At 44.2% G+C, this 24,817-nt stretch overlaps 3 protein-coding genes across 3 annotated transcripts; 2 read left to right on the top strand and 1 right to left on the bottom strand.

Moving 5' to 3' along the window:
- Positions 1 to 2,647: 2,647 nt before the first annotated feature.
- On the bottom strand, positions 2,648 to 8,814 carry LOC136432994 (uncharacterized). Its single transcript, XM_066424733.1, has 11 exons — positions 8,623 to 8,814; positions 7,546 to 7,753; positions 7,310 to 7,431; positions 6,966 to 7,136; positions 6,621 to 6,761; positions 6,215 to 6,418; positions 5,245 to 5,360; positions 3,808 to 4,983; positions 3,390 to 3,518; positions 3,140 to 3,287; positions 2,648 to 2,909 (listed from the first exon to the last, which is right to left on the bottom strand). The coding sequence occupies exons 1-11, from the start codon at positions 8,812 to 8,814 to the stop codon at positions 2,670 to 2,672; spliced, it is 2,847 nt and encodes a 948-aa protein (XP_066280830.1). The 3' UTR covers positions 2,648 to 2,669.
- A 160-nt stretch (positions 8,815 to 8,974) lies between these two features.
- On the top strand, positions 8,975 to 15,049 carry LOC136431962 (uncharacterized). The gene is made up of 11 exons (XM_066422972.1): positions 8,975 to 9,074; positions 9,380 to 9,592; positions 10,411 to 10,624; positions 10,953 to 11,233; positions 11,362 to 11,502; positions 11,771 to 11,925; positions 12,074 to 12,250; positions 12,489 to 13,688; positions 14,006 to 14,243; positions 14,435 to 14,647; positions 14,831 to 15,049. The coding sequence occupies exons 2-11, from the start codon at positions 9,386 to 9,388 to the stop codon at positions 15,047 to 15,049; spliced, it is 3,045 nt and encodes a 1,014-aa protein (XP_066279069.1). The 5' UTR covers positions 8,975 to 9,074; positions 9,380 to 9,385.
- Positions 15,050 to 17,152: 2,103 nt separating this feature from the next.
- LOC136431961 (uncharacterized) lies at positions 17,153 to 24,255 on the top strand. Its single transcript, XM_066422971.1, has 10 exons — positions 17,153 to 17,359; positions 19,141 to 19,354; positions 20,126 to 20,406; positions 20,731 to 20,871; positions 21,188 to 21,342; positions 21,446 to 21,622; positions 21,768 to 22,973; positions 23,214 to 23,451; positions 23,686 to 23,889; positions 24,040 to 24,255. The coding sequence occupies exons 1-10, from the start codon at positions 17,153 to 17,155 to the stop codon at positions 24,253 to 24,255; spliced, it is 3,039 nt and encodes a 1,012-aa protein (XP_066279068.1).
- The last annotated feature ends 562 nt before the right edge of the window (positions 24,256 to 24,817 follow it).

The following is a 24,817-nucleotide window of genomic DNA, read 5'->3' as shown; positions in this document are numbered from 1 at the left end:
GTTCTTTCAATCAACCCAGTCAATAAACAATCCTTGCGTTTTGTCAAAACATATACGGAGACAATATATCAAAGTGCTACTTCTCCATTTGACTGTCTTGATATTGCGATGTCCGCCTGTTTTAGTCACTGACTTCAGTGACTGGATGCTACCTGCTGCGATATATGCAATTCAATTGTAAGTTGACAGGCGGGGCAAATGTATTGCACAACGGACTAAGACGATAAGGGTTTGCTAAGCAGATATATTCTCCGATCTTTCTTGTCATGTTTTACTAACTTTATAGTATGATAATTGAAACGATCTAGAAATTGGACGGAAACTCATTAGGATTCCCTAAGAATACGGAAATGGTCATTTTCTGACGTTTTCATTATTTCTGACACCAGAAAATAAAGAAGTAAGAGAAAAAAGGGACCAAATTTTGCACTTTGAATGTTTAAATTGCGACATGACTAATTATAATGGCTAACATAGGGACCTGTGCCAGAGTCTTGTATGTAGGGTGAACATCTAACCTAAAGGTTAACCTCTGGAAACAAGGAAGGAGAGAGTATATGTCGCCTTCATTAACTCACAGACTGCATGGTGTCTATACTCGGGATTGTTGTCGTTATCTTGATTGTTTTAAGCAGACAGACGGCCGGTATTGGTAATCATTAACTTTAATCACCAGATTTAATTTACACATGAAGGAAGATAATCTATTGACAAACTTGATTACATAATGGAGTGTATGGTGTGTGTGTGTGTGTGCGCGCGCGCGCATGTGTGTGTGTGTGTATGCGCACGTGTGTGTTTTCATGTGCGTGTGGGGGATGTGTTTGTGTGTATGTGTATGTGTGTATGTGTGTGTGTGCATGTGTGTGCTTACATAAGTATGTGTGTATGTTCTCGTGTGTATGTATGTATGTGTCTGCGTATGTGATGAGTGAGGAAATAAGTCAATCATTTTGTTAATTAATGAATTAAACCTCACTGAATGTCAGCTGTATTGGTTCCAACACAAAAGCCTATATTTTGTTTCACTCAATGTAGGAAATCCAATTAACTGGCTCAAATATCAAGGTATATCTGGCTTCTAAAACGAATTCTAATCAATATTCTAAAAGCGAGAGTAAGAAATAAGCGATTACAATCTGTTCTCACCATATAATGGGAAATATTTTCAATAGTTTCATATCATATCAAATAATTTGATATCTTCTTAAGAGACATATTGACTCGTTATTCGTTAATTAACAGACAAAATAAAAAAGCACAAATACATGATTATAGCAATGTTTTTTGCAAAGGCCGTTGAAATCATTAGTGAAAATGATGTAATTGTAATGAAAAAGGGCTCGCCATTTGAAGGAATCTGGGTATGATAAGGCAAATAAATCAATTTCATGAGACTTTCAGTCACAGATTAATTCAGTGGTCTCGGAGAGACTGAGTGCCTTGGAGTACGGCATAAGAAAGTTATTGAGTGGATCTTTATCAAATCAAAACGAACTTTGTGAAAGTCCGTAATGCCTCAACCAAACCCAGTATCCCTGTACAGACCCTTTAGTTACAAGTCACAGCTCGGAGAGTTTTCTCGCACTGTCCAGCCGTTGGTCGTTTGGTTGGATCGGTGTCCCAGCATGACGTCATCACTTCCCGCCATCCTCCGGGAGCAGGGTAGTCCTTCTTGGGGTCAGGTCGATGACCTCCGAAAAGTTCGTCAGCAAACTCTTCAACTCTGCAACGTGTTCCAATGTTTGTAGATAGCCGAGACAAGCTCTATATTAGCGTCGTTTACAAACATCTACTTTTCTGTATCTGTATCTATATAGCCGGTATAACCGCCATTAGGCGTAACACACCAGCTTCGCAGGCACGCGGCGCGGCATCAGCTGGTCATATTACACCGAACGGTCTGTTACACCTAGTCTTTGCATATCTGACTGCAACCGTTCTTTAAAGCTACTTAGTGAGGAAGCTCCTACAGTACTTGATGACAACGAGTTCCATTCTACTATGGTTCTCGGGAAATACGAATTTTCATGACAGCATCTCTTCTCCTAGACTAAAAACTAGTGAGAGGTTTCGTGAATATCATGGGATTTTTTGGTAAATCAGATACGACAGATCATTGGACATGACATCTCACGCAAAACTGTACCGAAAACCTTCAGTAAGTGAAATATGACTAAAAGCTAGCTTCCTTCGCAGACCCTCTATGTGCGGCCGTGGTCATCTTTTGGGGAGATCGCTCATTTGCGATTTTCAACATGGGCAAGGTTATTTTATGCGGTAGAAATTGTAACTTTATCCACGCACATAGAAAATCGCTCATGTTGAAAATCACAAATAAGCGCTCCACAAAAATACTGAACGCCGACCACACTTAGAGGGTCTGCGAAGAAGGCTAGTTAAAGTCCCTATCTCACTGGACCCGCGGCACGTTGGCGACCTCGCTGCGACTGGGCGATTTGGTAAAGCTCTCAACGAATTTCACCGAAAAAAACTAATTTTTTACGCTTTGTGTGTTTTGTTGTCTTCTTAGTCATACTTGTACGTTTTGCATGATATTCCCATTATATAGTGAATGGTAACACAAATCCAGTTTTGGGCGCAACGTCGCCGCCAACGTGCCGCGGTCCGGTGAGATAGGCTGGGGGCTTAAAAGTCAATCATCGAAATCACAGAGCATGGCCTGACCTGTGTATTGTGAAGTGTGCCGCGTGAGTTGTCTCCTCCCCGTACCACATCTCCCACAGAAGGATGCCGAAGCTGTACATGTCTGACGGTTTCCCGTAGCGTTTCTCCTGCAGAACCTCAGGCGCGATGTAGGGCGGGGTGCCGCAGAGGGTTCCGGTGACGTCATCAGCCTTCTTCGTCAGGCCTACGTCAGCCAGCTTGATGATCTTGTCGCTGGTTATCTGAAAGGTATGCTTATACGTAAAAAAATAGCCAACATCGGGCTTGCAATCTACCAACGGGTACCAATTCACCCAGACGACATGCAGATTATATCAACAAATAGCAGTCCAAATAGCAAAATGTGAGGTCGGTCATGTTGGGACTAGACGAGTTTTTTTTTGCACACATGATTATTACAATAACATATCTGACTGCTACATTTTGATCAGCCTTCATGGGCCAAACCTACCAGTATGTTCGCCAGTTTCAGGTCCCTGTGCACCAAACCCTTGGAGTGGATGTAACACATTGCCGACGCCAGCTGAAGAGTCAGGGGGTGAACACAGGTAAATGCTGCCTGACGAGCTGAGGGATTCTTCCCTTGTCTACCAGGGTTCCTAGAATCAACAGTAAACATTAGTAACACGTAGTAATGCTACATTCAAATTGTAGATATGTATATAAGATAATAGACCTGCAAATTTCAGAGGACAGGGTACCTTTCAGTATTGTTAATGAGGAACTCCCTCAAGTTGTCCTGGCAAAGCTCCATGACGAAGATGACCTTCTCGTGATGTGCCCAGTATGACGTGCCGTAAAACCCCACCAAGTTCTCATGGTCCAGGCTCCTGAAAGTTAGGTAAAAAGAAAATGTCTTAATTCAAAACAGCATGTGTCACTTCAGTACAGTCTTATCGCATCACCTGCACTACAGATTAAATCTAAAAGCAATGAATTAATCAAATGCTGACATTGTGAAAATATCAAGAATGGGATAAATGCGATGTAGACTGAAGATAAACATTGGCATTAAACATAACAAAAACTGTGATAGAAACATGCTGAAAGTTCATTAAGTCCTCTGTTTAACTTTCCTGTCGTCACATGTTGTAAATCCACCAGTTCATGAATTCTTACCGCAGAATTCTTTCCTCCTGCAAAACTTCGGATGCATTTGTGCCGTACAGGCTGTTCCTTATCAGCTTCAGTGCCACTGGTTTTCCGCCCAACTCGGCCCGGTAGACCTCGCCCGAAGAACCTCCTGCGATGTGCTCCCTCTCCAGCAGTTCGTCAAATGGGATGTCGTAGTCACGGACGTTGGTCAGGTAAAAGCAGTCCAGCTCTCCGGACAGTTCTTCACACGTAGCCAAGCTTGGTTTATGGTGCTGCATGACAAGGTCGATCTTCTCCTGCTTTGCGATGGAGTACACTTCCCTGATCAGTCGCTCGTCTGACTTGATAAGAATGGGAATCGTGCTGAACAACTGACTGACATACTGGAAGATAGACTCGACCTTTTCCTTGACAATTTCGTGGACGTTGTCCCGCGAGGCGAAGGACTGCAGCATCTCGTGTGCCAGTGACGTCATGTAGGCTTTCTTGTCGGCTCTGTAGCGCTGCAGGCGGCTGTTGTCATTCATCCTCTGGGCAATGGCCATCAGACCGGTTGCTGGGAGGGCAAGCATTCCGACAATGACACCTAGAGGGATAACAACTGGTGCCGCAGCCCCCAGCGCCCACTTCTGCCCAGTAGTGAGAGTGGGTATGGTGAACAAGCTGTCCTGCACGTCCTCTTCTCTATTCCAACAGGCCGACGTTCCTAGCTGCTGTTGAGTGGTGTGCAAGGGAGTTACCATGCTGCGCTCGATTTGTAGAATGTCGTCCTCTACAATGCTGAAGTCCGCCTTGAACTTTCCAAGCATCTCTGCTCGAAGCACGCTGAAGGAGTCCTGCTCCTGGTCCCATCTGCAGACGAGTTGCTTGATGCGATCTTCCACATTCTTCTTCATCTTGTATTCTAAGACGTTCCAGTTGGTGTCATCCGGCAACTCGTCTTCATCCCAACTCTGCAGCCACCCACACACCTCTGCAGACGTCAGGTAGGCGCGGAGACCCTCAACCGCCTTGTCGGTTCTTTCCTCTAGATGTCTTGTCACGGCCGACTCCTTGGATGCTGCCACCTCCCTTAACTTGGCCAGTCTTTCTTGTATCGCCCTTTCTTTCTCCTCAATTGCAGGGAGCTCGTTGTCGATGATGTTGCCCAACATGACACGGAGGTGGAATGAAGACCTCTGAAGGATTCCTGACAGCCACCTAATAAAAGCAATGTGATTTAAGTAAGGCCATGTTGATTTGATTATGGATGTCATCCGCGCACGCATCAATTTTCGCCCGTTCCCCTCCTTCCAAAGTTTTTGGCCATACTGTAAATCATAAAAACAGCTGCAAGATGAGAAAACACATACTGTAAATTGCAAAAAATTATTTTGGAACACGGATATTAATGTCGTAGAGTGCCAAAGTCCATCCCAAAGTCAGAGAAGAAGTTTTTAAAGAAAAAAGAATCTCAATGACCTGTAACTCAGCTCAACCTTAGACCGAAGGCTGATGGGGAGTAGCCGCTTGAAGCCATTCAGAAGCTCTGCGAAGTCTCCTGTGATGTACCCCGCTTCGTTCCAGGCAGTAGATGCCTTCACGTGTAGAATACATATTTATGTTATAAGAAAAAAGTTATTGTCACTAATGACAGGTATATTGGTGTGTTTAGATGGTATTCAGCATGAAGGACAGGTATGTTGGTGTGTTTAGATGGTGTTCCTCACCTAGGGCAGGTATGTCAGTGGGCTTAGATGGTTTTCAGCACCAAGGACAGGTATGTTGGCTCGTTAAAATGGAGTTAAGCACCAAGGACAGGTTTGTTGGTGCCTTTGAATGGTGTTCAGCACTAATGACATGTATGCGGTCGCGTTTAAATGGTGTTCCGTACCAAGAACAAGTATGTTGGTTTGTTTAGATGGTGTTCAGCACCAAGAGCAGGTATGTTGGCGCATTGAAATGGGGTTTAGCACCAAGGACAGGTATGTCGGTGTGTTTGAATGCGGTATGCGGGCGCGTCTTAATGGTATTTAGTACCAAGAACAGGTATGTTGGTGTGTCTAGATGGTGTTCAGCACCAAGGACAGGTATGTTGGCGCATCGAAATTGGGGTTAGCACCAAGGACAGGTATGTTGGTGTGTTTGAATGGTGTTCAGCACCAAGGACATGTATGTTGGCGTGTATGAATGCTTTTCAGCACCAAGGACAGGTGTGTTGGCGCGTTAAAATCAGGTTTAGCACCAAGGACAGGTACGTTGGCTTGTATGTTGGCTTGTTTAGATGGTTTTCAGCACCAAGGACAGGTATGTTGACATGTATGTGGTCCGAGATCTTGCGTGGTACCTGTCTGCCCATGTCACATGTATAGAGATGTGTATCTGTATGTCAATTCGCGTAAGCTTTACGGTAAATGAAAGCCATGTACAGACAGTGATATGAAGTCCATACCTGTTGAACAGAGAACTGGAAGACCTGTGACGGATCTAGATTAGTCCAGAAGTTCCGCAGCTTCTCGACGGTATCATTCCACACATCGTCTGCTTCCCCCCGAGGGACTAGGTCCCACTTGTTACAAACAAAGATGGCTGACTTTGGGTTGAAAAGGGGAGGCGTGTCAGCATCAGTTTTCAGGGACAAGAGCAAATCGCCAAGCTATGAAGAGAAAAAGGACGCACAGTCACCCTCACTTTGCAAGGTTTTACTGTATTGTGATTGCAGAGCATATCCTTCTACTAATGTCCTGCGCGGCCCTGTAAGAGCTGTCACGCATGGAAAACATCTAATACCCAAGCGTGTTCAATGTGTAAGTGTAATGATTTATGTATCTTTCACTTTTCGGAAGATTTGAACTTACCCTGTCCAGCTGAACGCCGCCGGCATTCCCGCTGTTGATGACGTAAATAAAGCCGAACGCAGTGGGCAGATAGGATTTCACCATGTTGGAGAGTTTTTCATTCTCTCCCACCCCTGGAGTGTCAACGATTGTGATGCCCCCCTGCAGGACAATTAAATTGGCTGATATTAATTTTGTACACTAGGCCTATCTACGGACACAGAATTCGAATGTATCATTACGGATATGTACCTAGTACCTACGCTCACTTTTTGTAGTAAGCACGTCTCAAGACATAGACACAAATTCAAGTAGCATCTATAACGTTTTGGAACATAACGTCGCCTCTCTTCACATCAGACTCACCTTTAGCAAGGGAATCGTCAAGAAGAGCTCGATTCTGTTGTAAGGATGGGCCCTACTGCCGCGTCCCTCTCTCTGGTGCACATACTTAGCCAACTGTTGCAGACGGGCCCCTTTGTCAGAGCTCAGCACTTCTTCCTCGGGCTCCGACACCCCCCACTTGTACGCGAGTACCTTCATCAATATGGATACAACGTTATATCTACGCTTATTCTTGCCTGCATATAAACGCTAACAGATAACACACTTTTACATTATGGTGTCGTCTTAGCAGATTTTAAGATACGTACTCACTGAAATTGGATTATGTCAACAAATAGTGGAGTTGACTTATAAGATAACGTTACCTTTTCTCGATCGCCATATTTGAGCTCACAGATGACGGAAGTTGAGCTGAGAAAAGACTGTGGCAGCAGGTCTTCACCCAGGATCAGGTTCAGGAGAGAGCTCTTCCCGGCAGAAGTTTCACCTGTGCACATAGATAAAAGGGACGAAATTGTAGGATATCTATATGAAATAGAAATATATTCAATCCTCTTGACGACTTGATAGCTGTTTTCTCCCGCATTCCATGTAACATTACCTGCAACTACAATGTGGCACGAGTCATCCGCCAGTCTGCCCATCTTCTCAGACATCTGTGCGTGGAATCCTGGGAAGTTAGCGTCCAGCTGCCCCCTGGCGGACTCGTGAAGGCTGTCAGTATACTGGATGGTCCGCCTGTAGAAATCCACCAGTTCCTCGCGTCTTGCGCGGTCTTTTCTTATCACTTCGGACACAACGGAGGGGACCTATTGAACAAACCAAGGAGATTGAATACAAAATAAACGTATTAGTTAGTGTACATGTGGATCAGCTGTGCAGGTGTGCAGTTAGTCAAGTCCATTTCAAAATGGTTAATATTTCTCGTGTTTTATATTCTTTTTTTTTTAAATCCAATAAAACATAGAATGAATTAACAAAAGACACCTATCGGACATCAGCCAGGTTAAAGGCGATGATAGTAGTGGTGGATGGTACTTAGCTTGATGATAGTAAACATAGTAAAGGTTAGAAGTGGTGTTTGTACGCCGAGCACGCGAAAAGCCTACCGCTTATACCGTGCGAAAAGCGCAGCTGTTCGTTTGTGTAATCAAACAAAAGCGCCCTCCGTGCCTCGCCATTGATCACAAAGCGTTGAATTTGTAGAACGAATTACAGGTAAAACAGGCAGCCTTATCGTCATTTTATATCATGTCGTCGATGTTATTCAGCGGGCTTAAACGGTGAATGTTTCACATTTGTGTCATATGCTACGCAAGAAAGGGAAACGTGAACATGTAGCTAGGGTAATCGTGCAATTTCGTTTGTAGTTATCCATTCGATGTCATTGCCTCTCAAAGCCCATTGAGATGAAGGGCAAACAAAGACACTTCACTTTCAGATACTATACTTTAGTACTTTTATACAACGGTGCCTAATTCATATAACATTACACAGCAAAACGTCATAACGCGATTGCAATGATCGATGTCTTAAGGTCATGGGTTATAGGCTAATCATGCATACACCAGTACCATATGGTAGTCAACATATAAACACATGAAGGATGTTAGTGGTGATAGTTTTGATAGTTTTCGATACGTACGCACTGTACATACAAGTGTGTAGACACGCTTACCATTTCTGGAGTCCATTTCTTTGCACCAGGTTGGCTTGCGAGCTTCTTCAGGAGACATATCTGCGCATCCTCGACTGTCTCAACATCATCGGCCTCAACGCCAAAATGCTCCAACAGGTCACATGCTTCCAGCAACCCCCTGATCTGATATATCTTGTCTTCCGTCAGCTCGTTACTTATAAAACTCGCCATTGTTGTTAGAGCGTGTCCAGCCAACTATTGGAAGAGAGAATTGTTCTACGCATACGGTGGCTAAAAATAAATTCCAATGCATAGCTACCAACGGATGTTCATGTTTGTTATCCAATCACGTGCAAGGCTATGAAACATTGGCATCCAATTAGGTCGCAACAGCTCATACCACCAGGAGCATTTTACACTTTACTCTAGAATGCTTCATCACTGAAATTAGCGCCGCCGCACACTGTCTTCAACTACCCGCGAACGCTGAGGTATGGTTTAGCTAAACTTAATGACTTCTTTCGGGATTGCAAAACAATGTTTGAATACGCAGGGCTGTAGACCGTTGTAGAGCTAACTAGCATATAAGATATGCATTGGATTCTCGGCGGCGTACCATATGGCTTCTATCATCCCTCTCTGCATGGATTGGGAAAATGTACGAGTATACATTACGTAAACTTTCCACCCTAACTAGTGGTAAACAGCGTATTGGTTTCAGTCAATTTGTTTTACTGTGACTTTCATTTTAATTACAACAATAATTTTGGACTTATGCCATGTTTTTTTCTTCCAGACAGACATGGCCGACGGTACCACCACCGTCCAGGATGGCTGTGAAAAGGAAATTGAGCTGACAGAAGAAGTCATCGCAAAATGCAACATCACACGAGCCAGGAAGATATCTACAAATCACCACATCCCAATTGACGATCTGAAAAACATCGGTGAAATGAGACAGCGATTCCGTCTACACATGAGGCAGGGGGGAAAACAGATACACAAAGAGGTAGATAATATTGAAATTTTCTAACGAATACGCACAAAAATAACGGAAATGTGCGGGATGTTATATGATTACCTATATGGCTCACATATGTGAATTTGTGGTTAAAATGTTGCCATATGCACTCTTTCTGACATGTTTACAAGATTGGTGATAAGTGTCTAGACCTAGGTGTGTTCACTGTATTCTATAGCATGATATTGACACCCAAAAAGGCAACACTACGTTAGCGTATTATTTGTTCTCTTATCTTAGCTAGCCGTGCAAACACGTATATCCCTGACCTTTGCTACGGGAATGATAAGTTTTCCTCGGTGGCCCTTTGTTTGGCCTTCCGACAGTTCAATTGATAATTATAGGCAACTTGGCGTCAAAACAGTCTTGATAGTTACAGCGACTTACTTTTCAATCATAGTGTAACAATTATAATGCCTATTATTGGTACTTGCTCTACTAGCTAGGACAAGTTTACCCCTAAAGTACATACAACCTTGACAACAATATTGGCACAAGCTCACCTATGTGCTCATGAGGTATGTAAAAGAAGTATTATCAAAGAGCATTGTTGGGTTTCCCTTGGCTCTCAAGCAAATATACATTTATACATATATATATATATATGTGTGTGTGTGTGTGTGTGTGTGTGTGTGTGTGTGTGTGTGTGTGTGTGTGTGTGTGTGTGTGTGTGTGTGTGTGTGTGTGTTTGTTCCCTCGCGTGTGACTACTCAGTACAAAAAGTTACACAATACTAGTTAAATGCTTTGCGGCATTATTGCGTTTTCCATGTGACTGTGGCTTAATGTTTCCTAAACTTTGTCTAGATACTTCATACCGTATCGGATCTTAAGGACAAAGATGATGGCGCCCGCAAACGTCTTCAGGGGATTCTGAAAGATGTGCAAAAGATTCTAGAAACCTGTGATGACAAGATTTGTCGGCAACTAGAATTAGAACAACATACGGCGGATCATAAAACTAAAATAGCCCTCCACCTGGAGACGTTACAATCGACTGATTGTCCGATTCTTGTCGCAGGTATGCCATATCTACCTACATATGACAAAATAATAAATGCAGCACTGTCATGGACAGTAAAGCAAAATGTACGATGAAAATCCAAGTCACTATCTTGGGACTATCTAGTCACTATCTTGTCACTATTTAGTGGAACCATAAAGGCACTTAACCCTGTAAACAACAAGGATATGTCATGGAGCTGGTAGAAACTTCCAAGAAACGATTAAGGCACTTAACCCTGTAAACAACAAGGATATGTCATGGAGCTGGTAGAAACTTCCAAGAAACGATTAAGTATAAATAAGATCAACTGTCCTTAAACGTTTGTTAACCATTTTAATTTCAGGGGAGACATCTTCTGGTAAGAGTAGTCTGATCAACGTCTTGCTCGGAGAAGACTTTCTGCCATCACGCCATCTTAGTTGTTCATCCGTCATCTGCAAAGTCCAGTACGGAGAGAACAAGAAAGCCATCGTCCACTTCAAGGATAAACATGAGCCTCCAGCAACCATCCCACTTCCCGCCGGAATGGACGACCTCGAAGATCATCTGTTTAAGAAATCCGATCGGGAGAAGGAATCTGAGTGCAAGGAGGTTGACATATACCTTCCTCTGGACTATCTGAAGGTGGGAGTGTATTCTTCTTTCTGTATAAAGTGGTACGTTGATAGATCTGTTCGGTCATCTTGATTGAGAATGTCCGATATCCCTTACATAACATTCTTAAAGTTTCTACATTCCTGTTCTTGCTACAGAGCGGGATCTTCATTGTGGACAGTCCGGGTATCGGCGAGTCTGACGTCATGACAGCGGCAGTGATGGAGTATCTACAGCAGGCGTTCGCCTTCATCTACGTCATCAAGAGTGACAATGCTGGAGGTGTTCAGGAGGACAGGGTGAGGTTTAATTTCATTACCATCGAAATGTGTTATTTGCCAACAAATAAGTATAACCAGCAGTTGTGGTTGTAACAAAGCTACAGAACAAATGTAACTGATTATAACATGAAGCACCTTCTCCTGCAAGCACCTTACAGCCTTAACATTTCTCAATAGCAGAGAGACGAATGGTTCGTAAGGCTTTCAGATGACCTGTTTTACTCATTTGACGAAGGAAAAATCCCGGGGGAATCCTCACTGTTTGTTTTTCTTCTGGCTCGCTCAGCTTAAAAAGCTTCTGAAGGAGGTCCGGAAATCGCGGAATCAGGACAAGCTACAGTTCATCAATCCTGCCAGCGCCATCTTCGTCTGTAACAGGTGGGACATCGTCGAGAGACACGGGGCAGAGGAAGCACAAAACGTCAAACAGGATATCATAAGGTGACGCATTTCAAACAATATTTTTTTGTAGTGATAGTTGTATATTCATTGTCCTACACGAATCTCACAAGTACCTTTTGCATCATTGCGTGAAATTGTAGTATGACAAATCAATCTTTTATGAATGATTTCTTGGAACTTTCAACAGGAAGCTACGCGCCTGTTGGTCTGGTTTCCAAGACCACCAGGTGTTCTTCATGAACACCGAACATGCAGCAAGAGACCTTGAGGCGGGATACGTGGCCGACGACTTGGCGAGGCTTGCCGAGGGGATTGAAGAGCTCATCCCACGTGCCCTTCAGGCGAAGACACATCCCTCGTGGAAGTATGTGTTTTTACTATGTTGGGATGGGCTATAATGTCAAAATATACTAAGATGTTGTAGAAAACATTTTGATCATAGTATATAATGATCATGTCATCGAGTATATGAATGTACCTTTCCAGTCAGTTCTTTGAAGAAAAGGCAGCATTATCTTCAATTATGATGATGAAGGTCAGCGTTTAGTGTATTTTTCTGTCGCCTTGGTGTCCTAATAATAATGGCGTCACCTTATTTTCAGCTGGATAAGGCATTTGGTTGGGCGCGTATTGCACTACATCAATTCGTTTCTAACAAAATCCGCTGTGACCAGCACTCAACTACGTCAGCGATACGACAGAGCAAAAGATGAGATCAGACGCCTTCAGGAGAATGCAGACACGATGATGGCTGGCCAGAAGGAAAAGCTAGAGGAAGTCAAAGGTGAACTCGTAGCGTCGATGGGCACATTTCTGCGAGAAGAAACAACCGAGTCAGCCATGCAGTCTTGGGCGGAGTCTGAGGTCCCAGACGTAGTGAAGGGCATGGAGTGGGACGTGCTGCAGTACCAGATAGAGTCCAGCACCAGTGCACGTCTCGAGGAGCTCATTGACGAATGGGAGATGAAAATGAAGCACTTTCAATCGAAGACAGATGAAATGATGGCCATCATTATCAAAGGTACGTCCACTGTTGAAGTACGCCTTTCTAAAATCGAAGACGAACTTAACAACCCAGACGAACATCGCTCTATGGCCGTTTTCCAGCCACCGAAACCACAGCGGAAGAAAGGGGTGCGGGACTTTGTTGATCTCTCCACCGAACATCTCGATCTGTCGGACAAGATTCTCCTGGGCATCACAGCTCCTTTAATGGCGACGTTTGGGGTCATCGGAGCGGTGGCCGCAAGCCCAGTGTTGGCGGTGATGGGGATCCAAGCACTGAAGAGAAAGTACACCGATCAGCAAGAAAGGCACAAATACAAGGCTGCCAAGTGCAAGTACATGGCCGAAAGAGCCATGGAGAAGCTGGAAGACTTCCGCGAAAATGACGAATCCATTCGTAAGTATGTCCAAGAAAGGCTGAAGCCAGTGCAAGACTATCTCCAAGCATTCGAAGACAACCTGCCGAGGAAGGTGAAAGCACAGCTGGAACTGATGGAAAGGATTTCACAGGATCAACGCACGGCGAGGGAGCTAGCGTCCGACTACCAGCCCCTTCTGGAGAAGGTCAGCGGTATGAAGGCCAAACTGGCCCTGTTTGAGCTGGAGGAGCTCAGTCTGCTGGATCCCTGCCGTGTGAAATGCGCTGAAGTAGACGATGCCGTCAAGTTTCATCGCGGCGACATATCCTTGAAGAAGGGGAAAGTGTTGACAACTCACAGAAGCAAAATGGACGCCACTATCAAGTCATACAGGACGAAGATAGACGGTACAACGGTTGGCGACTTTACCACCGTCAGGTATGTTGACATGTATTAAAAGATAGATAAATCCATGTCAAGCATAGGGCATTCACGGTGCGTGTCTGTAGTGCAGCTTCTGTGTGTTCTACAAGCGAGCGCTTGCCCTCACGAGAGGGTCTGCCCTTTCAGAGGGGATGAAGTCTGCCATCTCTGATTGCCTTGTTTATTTGTCTATCACCAATGCCACCAGCAGTACGACAACTAAGTTTCAGATGAAGGAAGGAGATGCCCAGCCCAGCTGCAACATTTTCAATGATGAATTATCGGTGCAGAAGAGATGTGTCTGATCTTTATCAATGTCTTTCTTTTTGCAGGAAGTTGATGCATGACAATATCCTCCGTTTCATTGGTATCTGTTTTATCGACGAGTTGCCACAGCAAGTCCTACAAGCAGCAGATGGCTGTCTACGGGAGTATCTACAGAAGGGCCCCAAGGTTAGCGCCATGTTCGGACTGAACACCCTGCCAGCCATGAGGGGCGTCTGTGCCGGGCTCCAGTATCTGCACGGCAAACAACTCGTGAGCTTCGGCCTGTCGCAGGATACTGTCCTGGTAAGTACCCAGTACTGATACGATCCCACAACTAAAAATGTCTTTCTCTAACGTTATGAGCAATCACCTCTGACTTGTACGGATTCACAGAGCACAATCTTTTTTTTCTGTATAAACAGATGGTAGCGCAGTCGCCCGTCATCTTATTGTTCTGAGAAACTTAAGTTTGATCTCTACCTTTGTTGTTACAGGTCGTCGATCGTGACGGTGGAGACAGCCGATTTAAGCTGGCACATGTTTGCGAGCCGAGGGCACTCCACCTGTCCCCGGATGACTACAGCGGTCCGGCAGGGCCATACGTCTACTTACCTCCCGAAGTCCTGCGTGAAGGCGTGGCTTATGACAGCCGATCTGACATGTACGCACTGGGCATGATGATGTGGGAGGTGTGGTATGAGCAGAAGGTAAGCCAGAACCTTTGATTCTATCAAAACGGGTGAGGGTTTCCAATTCTTATATCACACTAGATGATAGAAAACTTGTTTAACATTCTTTGATATACAAGAAACAAACTTTGTAAATTTCAGACACATTTCGTTCAAATGATATCCTCCACTGATTGTCATCCATTTCTGATACTGTGATAGGTATTTGAGAAAGCAGAAGAAAGTATGACTCTACAATCCTTCATCGGCACCAACATGCAACTGGAAACGTCCAAGCCCCATAAACACGTCACTGTCGAACAGGGAGCAGGGGCAAAATGGAGCACCATCATCCAGGAGTGTCTGCGACCACCTGCCGATCGTAACCTGACGTCATCCGAAGCCATGCAACAGCTTCACGGCGTTAGTAAGGATCATTAATGGCAGAATACGAAGTTTTAGGTATCCTTAAACGCATCATCAAAACTGCTGTTTTGCTTAGGTACATTCTCCTACGCAGACCCCTACCCGCGGCCTAAGTTCACAAATCACCGAGAGGGTTTGGGTCTGAGTAGGAGAATGCTACTGTATCAACTAGACATTTCCCATACAAAGGTTTGTAACATGTAGAGTCATCAAGTCCTGTATCAGTTTAGTAGGAAAAACGTTTATCTTGTTCTTCCAGTAATCTAGAATATCCAAATGTAAATCTGACTTCATTGTTTCATTGTAATATAATGTTGTGTGATATTAGTGTTCACATTAACGGGATGACTGCATCCTTTACTTTCCAGCAGTGTGCTCACCTGAGATAAACTTCTCCAATTGGCCATCTAGAGTTTTCTTATACATGTAATATAGATATTCAATTTCTATACACTAATCTACATGTAAGAGGTAGGACTGGTAGGTCAGCTATCACATGTACGTTGCAAAGCATGTATGTACTCCTGATCGTCAGTTCAGCACCATGGACAGTCTGGACAGTAAGCTGGGTGACATATATACATGTAATCTTAATGTGTTATCAGGACTTCTCACGAATGTTGTAATCTTGATATTGGCATTTCACACATGGTCTAAATACTATAATTAAAGAAATTATGAAAAAAAGCAGTTTATGATGTTAGAAATATGTTATTTCAGTTTTACTTTGCTAAACTGTATTTATTGAATCACTTTGGCCGAAATCTAAAAAAAAAGAAATGAATAAGAAATAAGAGAATCTCTTTCTACCGACCATAATATTTTAGGACTCAAACCGGAAACACAACATTTCCCCTAGCCCCAGGCATCATCGGGATGAGCTTCAGATACCTGAATTAGGTATAGCCAATCAGCGCACGAGATCTGCAGTGCCTGTTTTGGGTGCCAGGGGGAGACTTCACAAATTTAACACGAGTACTTTAATGATAGGGGCTCCCGTGTTGTTACAACACATGAGGCAGTTGATCCACCAGGCTCAGTAGGCAGCCACTTCGCGCCACCTTCAGAGTCGGGGCCGTTTCGGTAAATGAGCATCTATGTTCCATCATGAAAGTTCTAGATCGCTTAAACGAGAAACATCTGGAATATTTGCTCACGCTTAAAAGAAGGCGTGGTGCCGTCTGACCCACAGCAATTGACGTCAGAGCAAACAATAGAATTCTCCATGTGTGTGTAAACACTGAAAGTGAAACATGATTAATATTTGCGGAGAGGAGACTCGGCAGCTTTAATAGGTTTGGATACCAGGCTATATGCTCATAACCAACAGTAGAATAGCTGATAACTGATATCTGTACGCGTATTTGTTCACTCGGCGTCGAGTAGGCCCTCTAGGTCACGCGGTCACGGCATGCCGGCAAGGACATTGGAACCCAATCAGGTAGAACAGCTGGTGCCCCACCCCTCACATGACTCTTCACAGTGAACTAAGTTTCACAGGCGCTTTGCATCATTTGTACCCGGACTACCAACGAAGGGTAAAGGTAAGTCTAATAATTGTACTGATTTCTATTAAGAAAAATATAACAACATTTATGATGAACACGAAGATGAAGATTGAGTAAATGAGTGAATGCCTACCCCCACATGACGCTTTACAGTGAATTAAGTTTCACAATGCGCTTTGCACCCTTTGTACCCGGACTACCCACGAAAGTCAAAGGTAAATCTAATACATGTAGTTGTGCTGATTTTCATTAAGGAATAACATAACAACATTTGTGGTGAGCATGAAGATTGATGATGAGTGAATGATGAGCATTAGTGACCCACCGGAGTCAGTCAGCGCTTTATAAGTACTTTCACTTCTGTGCGGTGGGTTCTCATTGCGTGACTTTTGGCCCACAAGGCAACACAATAGCGGTCAGTTGTTTCTGTAAACATCGCAGTACATTTAGGAATGTAACTTAATATCAAGCTGTGGCGATGCGAACAATACAATATATATTCGTACGGCAATCATTTTAATTGCTTTACTAGTCTGAGGGCAAATCAAGAATACATTTCACACAGCATTGTTTGGATTTATCTCATCAGCGCTTTTTCTCAAAGGCAGGCATGGCTGAAGGTACAGCTACCACCCAAGGTGAATATGGAGAGGGGCTAACAGAGGAGGTCATTGCAAACTGCAATGTGAAGGCGGCCAGGAGGATTTCTGCACGATACAACATCCCGATCGACGGTCTGCAAGGCCTCCCAGAAATTCGCCAAAGATTTCGCCAACACGTACACCTGAAGCAAGGAGCAGAACCAGAAAGCAGAGAGGTGAAGTTTTTATAATTTACAATCCAACAGCCACGATCGTTTTCCGTTAATGGCAAATAGTGTGACAAATAATATGTTTCTACTATGGTTTATATGAATATGCTAAGTAAGAGTCCTAGTTAATGATTATCATTATACTATGTAATGGTACAGCATATAGTTCTGGTTTAGTCACTTATTCCTTAAGGGCGGGGCCCCAGCTGCAGGGACTCCCAGCGGCTGCCGGGCTAATTTGGGACACGAGCGTGCTCCAGATTGTCTCCCAACTTCAGAGCCCGCCCGGTCGGGCCACAATCCTTACACCGCCACTGGCAATTTGTACCAAGGCATTGCTAGGCTCATCGAATCGATCGATCCATGGCATTGGGGAGTTATGTTTTGATATCGTGCGCTTGTATGATTACTCGTTATCTCACCAACGATTCCAACCGACATTTTTTACTTTTTTCATGGTAGCATGCGTAATCCAATGTGATTAGTGACCCTGTCTTTGGACCAAGAAGACGTGAGGTCGAATCCCGGCTGTGTCGCTCACCCGACATGCCCTACTGGAAGGGTTGCAGTCCTTATGACGGGACGTTAAGCAATAGTCCACTGTTCATTGTGCTTGTCGAAAGATCCACTCTGCAATGAATCTGTCAATATTGTACACAGCGTCTGTCTTCTCTGTCACGACCAATGGAAGAACTGGTTCGATATCGCTTGCACTTTCGAACCACGTAATCAACAGGAGCTCGGAGACTCCATACCTCCATGAGCTATCGTAGATTTCTTGTTTCATTATGTCTCATTGATTATGCAAAGATGGCTGTAAGTAGTACGATTTATTTCCATCGATGGTGTTCGCAATATCTATCACCCCTTTTGCCCCGGAGGAACAAGTGCTTTAATGGTAACTTGACCAGGGGACACACAGGGGCTATACTTACGGCGAACAATAACTCTGGCTGTGAATTGGAACCCCTAAGCTGTGATTTGAAGGACAAATTTCTCCCTTCATTTCCATAACTGGTATCTGTAAATTTACCAACAGTCATGAATTACATAAGCTACAAATATTTAAGTCATATGATGGAAAAGGATCGCATTATAGATTTTCATCGTTGAATGTGCAAATTAAGTCCTAATTTGCATTATTCGCATCTCATTGTGTATATTTCTAAACATGCTACCTGCATACCGAATATCATGGAAATTCGTCGTTCCTTTGTTAAGTTATCCTTGAAAGATTTGAACAAAAACATCCCTGTAGTTCCAGAGCAAGCTGCTCGGGGGCCAAAACCTACACCGCTTCCTCTTTATACCAAAATCTATTTGCCACTAGAAAATCTAAACCATAGCACGTCCAAGACAAAATATCCAAAACCCGGAAGTGCTGCAGCAGTACAAAGGTCGGCCGACAGGGGGGGGGGCAAAATCCACCTTAACCTTCGTGTCCGCAACATCTACCCATCAAATCTACAACATCAAATATCATCACAATCCATCCGAAGATTTTTAATTTATCGCTGCGGAAGCACGTACAAACATACACATATACATAGACAAACTAAACCCAAAACTAAATATCTATTTTTCATGGAGGTAACAATGGCTTATGGAGAGTATATACTGCACCAAGGGTGTTCTGTGAAAAAATTACAAATACCTGGATCATCTCAAATTTACGAGTGCTCATCCTCGTACTCATCACTACCTCACATATCAAAACGTCATCCACATACACGTACCGTATAAGCTTTTGACGTTCTACAGAGATGTATTTTCTGACATTTCTGTAGGTACTTCATGTTGTGTCGGATCTTAAGGACAAGGACGACAGCGCTCGAAGGCGCCTTCAGGGGTTACTCGAAGAGATGCACAAAATTCTGGACACCTGTGATGCGAAGATTCTGGCGCAACTCGAATGCGAACCAGACACCGCGGACCACAAAACCAAGATGGCCGACCACTTGGAGAAGTTACAGTCTACTGATTGTCCAATTCTTGTGGCAGGTGTGTATTGTCCTGGGATGAAAAAACACTAGAGCTATACAATTTCCTCATTTATCACGCAAATCAAGTCATTATTGCATAACCTGCATTTCATTGTGTACATTGTTGTCTAAGCTACCTGCATACCAAAAATGATGAAAATCCGTCCTTCCTTTATTCAGTTCTCCTCTTTGAAAGCGCCAGTTCCAAAAGTGGCTGCTGGAGTCGGGGTCGGGTGTTAAGCCTATATCCCCTAAATTTGTGCTGATGTCAAAAGCTAGCTGACACTCAAACGTCCATAAACAGAAATTTCGCTGCAATACATGTACCCAGGAAAGCCCCCAATGGGCCTCAAATCTAAGAATTTCCTCTTTTTTTCCACAACATACCAACACGCCAAATATAAAACCGACCCATCCAGTCGTTTTTAGTTACTTGGTATCTTGGAGACGAACACACATACACATACACACACATAAACACACAAACACACACACACACACACAACACACACACACACACACACACACACACAAATACACACACACACACACACACACACACTCACACACACACACACACACACACACACACACACACACACACACACACACACACACACACATACAGACAAACGCTACGGCACAAGACCTACCCACATATACCCAGATATCATTACAATCCGTCAAGAGGTTCTTGAGACAGGCCAAAAACCATTTTTCATGTCGATACGCGGTAAATATAGTCCGCATTTTTCATGAAGGTCAAATATTGAATATATCTTAACTTCAGGAGAGACATCGTCTGGTAAGAGCAGTCTGATCAACGTCCTGCTCGGAGAAGACTTTCTGCCATCACGCCACCTTAGCTGTTCATCTGTCATCTGCAAAGTCCAGTACGGCGGGAACAAGAAAGCCATCGTCCACTTCAAGGATAAACGTAAGGCTCCAGTTACCATCCCACTTCCCGCCGGAATGGACGACCTCGCCGAGCATCTGTTTAAGAAATCAGATCGGGAGAAGGAATCTGAGTGCAAGGAGGTTGACATCTACCTTCCACTGGACTATCTGAAGGTGGGGGTTAACAAATCTGAATAAATAACACGCATAATGCTGTCAGTCCTTAGTATTATAGAAACTGTGATAACGTTATCGTTTAGAAAAAACAGACAAGCGCTTCGATAACATCAAACACGATGTAATTGCAATTGCACTTTATGAGTGTGTGTTTGTTTATGTGTGTGTGTGTGTGTGTTTGTGTTTGTGTGTGTGTGTGTGTGTGTGTGCGTGTGTGTGTGTGTGTGTGATGTAAGCCAAAATCTGTGTGTGTGTGTGTGGTGAGTTGCATATACATGTAAATTTCTGTTTGATTCTATGTCTACCTTTCTACGTATACAGAGTGGGATCTTCATCGTGGACAGTCCCGGTATCGGCGAGTCTGACGTCATGACAGCGGCAGTGATGGAGTATCTACAGCAGGCGTTCGCCTTCATCTACGTCATCAAGAGTGACAATGCCGGGGGTGTTCAGGAGGACAGGGTGAGGTTTTGTCATTACCAACAAATTCCAACAACTACACAATCCAGGCAATTAGGTTATTTGTAGCATAACTAGGGGGAATAAAAAAAATAGTTTAAAGGTAAAACTTATTAGATGTTATACTAAATTGGTATTATAGTAGTAGTCCACTGTGTTCTGCTGCTACAGTGGTCTGAACACCCTGCAGCTGCAGTCAGTCTTTCTTCAAGTCTCTCCACTTTGTCCGGTTAATCGCAAGCTCCTTAGCTGGTGTGGTTCCCTTAATTGTAAACATCTTACAGCAACAACATTTGTATTTTTGTTTGCACCCCCTCAGCTTAAGAAACTTCTGAAGGACGCCCGGAATTCGCGGAAGCAGGGCAAGCTACAGTCCATCAATCCTGCCAGCGCCATCTTCGTTTGTAACAGGTGGGACATCGTCGAGAGACACGGGGCAGAGGAAGCAGATAAAGTCAAACAGGATATTATCAGGTGCAACATTTTTGTAACAAAGATACAATTCAGTAATTTCTATATGGCGATATTTTGTAATTCAGTGCTTGGTTCCTAGTATTTCCCTTTCAATGCCCTTTAGGAAGTTACGGGCCTGCTGGTCCGGTTTACAAGACCACCAGGTGTTCTTTATGAACACCGAACGAGCAGCAAGAGACCTTGAGGCGGGATACGTGGCCGACGACTTGGCGATCCTTATCAAGGGAATTGAAGACCTCATCCCGCGCACTTTTCAAGTGAAGATACAGCTTTCATGGAGGTAGGCATGCGTCAGATAAAGATCCGTTATACTAACGTTAGCGATAGACATCTTGATGATATTGTATGGTAACATAGTACACATTATCACGGAGTGCTTTCTGCTTCATTAGTGTCTAATCAACGATGCTGTCTTTTATTTGCAGTTGGGTATGGTATATGGTTTGGCGCGCATTACACCTCATCAAATCTTTTTTGCTGAAGTCCACTGTCACCGGCTCCGACCTCCACAAACGATACGAAAGGGCAAAAGATGAGATCAAACGCCTTCAGCAGAGCACGAACAAGATTCTGAGCGACCGGAAGGCCGAGCTAGAGAAAACCACCCGTGAGCTAGTCGACTTGGTGGGCACATTTCTGCTAGAGAAAACAACCGAGTCAGCCATGCAGTCCTGGGCGGAGTCGGAGGTCCCAGAGGTAGTGAAGGACATGGAGTGGGAAGCGCTGCAGTACCAGATAGAGTCCTGCGTCACTGCACGTCTCGAGCAGCTCATTGACGACTGGGAGATGAAAATGAAGCACTTTCAAACAAAGATAGACGGGATGATGAAGACCACCATCGCAGGCATGAATGACGTTGAGGTACAGCTGTCAGAAGTTGAGGAAGAGCTCCACAGCCCAGGCGGGCATCGACGATCGATCGTTCTTCAGCCACAGAATCCACGCAGCCCGCAGAAGGGGGTGCGGGACTTGCTCGACCTTTCTACCGAACATCTCGATCTTTCGGAGAAGATACTACTGGGGATTACATCTCCTTTAATGGCAACGTTTGGAGTCATCGGAGCGGTGGCCGCAAGCCCAGTGTTGGCGGTGATGGGGATCCAAGCATTGAAGAGAAAGTACACCGATCAGCAAGAAAGGCACAAATACAAGGCTGACAAGTGCAAGTACGTGGCCGAAAGAGCTATGGAGAAGCTGGAAGACTTTCGCGAAAATGCCGAATCCATTCGTAAGTACGTCCAAGAAAGGCTGAAGCCGGTGCAAGACTATCTCCAAGCATTCGAAGACAACCTGCCAAAGAAGGTGAAAGCACAGATGGAACTGATGGAAAGGATTGCACAGGATCAACGCACGGCGAGGGAGCTAGCGTCCGACTACCAGCCGCTTCTGGAGAAGGTCAGCGGTATGAAGATCAAACTGGCCCTGTTTGAGCTGGAGAAGCTCAATCTGCTGGATCCCTGCCGTGTGGAATGTGAGGCAACACAAAGTCTGACAGATACGCTCCAAGGTGCCAGCACGTCCTTGAAGAAAGGGAAAGCGACGAAGTCTGACGGGACAATAATAGACGCAACCATCAAGTCATACAAGAACCAGATGGACGACACAACCGTCGGAGACTTTAAGGCCATCAGGTGTGTTGACATTGTTAACTAGATATATACACATCCAGCAGACATAGTATCATTGTCTTTTCTTTAACACAAATGCAACAGAGACGATTACTGCAATTCAACGTATTCGGGTAACTGGCATATCTGCGATTCCGATTGGAAAAACGACATGTCAGGCTGCATTCACTTCAGTAATCAGTTATCGGCAAAAACGTGTGTAAATTAACCTTAAAGTCTGTCCATGTCTTTTATTTTCCACAGGAAGTTGAATCACGACAACATCCTCCGTTTCGTCGGCATCTGCTTCACGGACGAAATACCACAGCTTGTCCTACAAGCAGCCGATGGTTCTCTTCGGGAGCATCTTCAGAAGGTTACCATCATGATGGTCAAGTTCGGACGGAACATCCTGCCGGCCATGAGGGGCGTCTGTGCCGGGCTCCAGTATCTGCACAGCAAACAACTCGTGAGCTTCGGCCTGTCGCAGGATACTGTCATGGTACGCATTGGGCTTAATTCAACAACATAGCTCTTTCCATAACATCACAAGCAATGCATGATTTATGGCTTTTAGGACTTATATGACACAATTATCTTATAGTTTTAGGTGTGTCTGTCTGTGTGTTTGTTTATGTCTGTGTGTGTTTGTTTATGTCTGTGGTGTTCTTATTCATTTCGTTACTTTTCAAAGAAACGTCTCGAATTTCAACTTTTATTGTTAAAGGTTGTACAGGGCGAGCAGGACAGCGACAGATTCAAGCTGGCGCACGTGGGCGAGCCGAGGGCACTTCACCTGTCCCCGGATGACTACAGCGGTCCAGCAGGGCCATACGTCTACTTACCTCCCGAAGTCCTGCGTGAAGGTGTGACGTATGACAGCCGATCTGACATGTACGCACTCGGACTGATGATGTGGGAGGTGTGGTATGAGCAGAAGGTAAGAAATCAGCAGAAATAGTGCTACATATACAGTCACTTAAATCATTATCATAGATGATAAGAATTGTGCTTGAATCCCTTCTATGTAAAAGAAACGACCTCTAATTTTATTATTCATACAATTGCTAATGATCTCTATTCCGGGCAGGTGTTTCATGACGCGGTAGAGGATACCACTCTGCAGTCCTTCGTCGACAACATCGTGCAACCCAAGACGTCCGAACACGACAAACATCCCGTCGTCGAACAGGAAGCAGGAGAAACATGGAGGACCATCATTCAGGAGTGTCTGCGGCCACCTGCCGATCGTAACCTGACGTCCTCCGAAGTCATAAAAAAGCTTGAGGACATCAACTGGCGCTAGTTATGATCATTAATAGCAGGAAATGACGTTTTGGATACTCTTGTACTTGTATCAGACATATTCCACTAGTGCATACTATTAGTCTGCAAATGGTAGACTGATGAAGATAATGATTTGGCAGGCAAAGGTTTGTGCCTTGTTGTTCCTTTATGTCAACTATCACATTGCATGTTGAGTCTTTTATGTAAACCATCACATTACATGTTGGGTCTAATTTTGCTTGGAAATTTTGTGATATTAGGTACTATGTGAAAGCACACGTCACATTTAGCAACTGCTATTTGCCAAACTTCCAATGGCAACAGGGCATTCATGAAAGGGTGTGGTAACGTACAATGTAGTACGTAGGTAACAATACTGTTCAGTATTCAGAAAGAAACAATTCAATGTAAACACACTTGAGATGTGCAAATGGAGGTATTACATGAGATCACTAATTGTGTTAATTTGTTAACTGTACGTCACAACACTGTCAATCCCCCATTCAGTGATACATGTATCTCCCATGGTGAGTTTTTCAATGAGTATTGCCCTAACAATCTAAATTTTAACACTCACATAT

This window comes from Branchiostoma lanceolatum, chromosome 4 (genome assembly GCF_035083965.1).
Source record: "Branchiostoma lanceolatum isolate klBraLanc5 chromosome 4, klBraLanc5.hap2, whole genome shotgun sequence".
Classification (NCBI taxonomy): Eukaryota; Metazoa; Chordata; class Leptocardii; order Amphioxiformes; family Branchiostomatidae; genus Branchiostoma; species Branchiostoma lanceolatum.
This window is presented reverse-complemented; position numbering and strand designations above follow the sequence as displayed.

Excerpts from the sequence above, each read along its gene's own strand:
- LOC136432994 (XM_066424733.1), bottom strand. The coding sequence starts at position 8,814 with ATGGCGAGTTTTATAAGTAACGAGCTGACGGAAGACAAGATATATCAG. Across the intron at positions 7,754-8,622 it reads AGAAATGGACTCCAGAAATG|GTCCCCTCCGTTGTGTCCGA; the intron begins GTAAGCGTGTCT and ends TTTGTTCAATAG. Across the intron at positions 7,137-7,309 it reads AATATGGCGATCGAGAAAAG|GTACTCGCGTACAAGTGGGG; the intron begins GTAACGTTATCT and ends ATATTGATGAAG.
- LOC136431961 (XM_066422971.1), top strand. The coding sequence starts at position 17,153 with ATGGCTGAAGGTACAGCTACCACCCAAGGTGAATATGGAGAGGGGCTA. Across the intron at positions 20,407-20,730 it reads TTCCACTGGACTATCTGAAG|AGTGGGATCTTCATCGTGGA; the intron begins GTGGGGGTTAAC and ends CTACGTATACAG. Across the intron at positions 22,974-23,213 it reads GGAGACTTTAAGGCCATCAG|GAAGTTGAATCACGACAACA; the intron begins GTGTGTTGACAT and ends TATTTTCCACAG.
- LOC136431962 (XM_066422972.1), top strand. The coding sequence starts at position 9,386 with ATGGCCGACGGTACCACCACCGTCCAGGATGGCTGTGAAAAGGAAATT. Across the intron at positions 9,593-10,410 it reads GAAAACAGATACACAAAGAG|ATACTTCATACCGTATCGGA; the intron begins GTAGATAATATT and ends AACTTTGTCTAG. Across the intron at positions 14,244-14,434 it reads TGTCGCAGGATACTGTCCTG|GTCGTCGATCGTGACGGTGG; the intron begins GTAAGTACCCAG and ends TTGTTGTTACAG.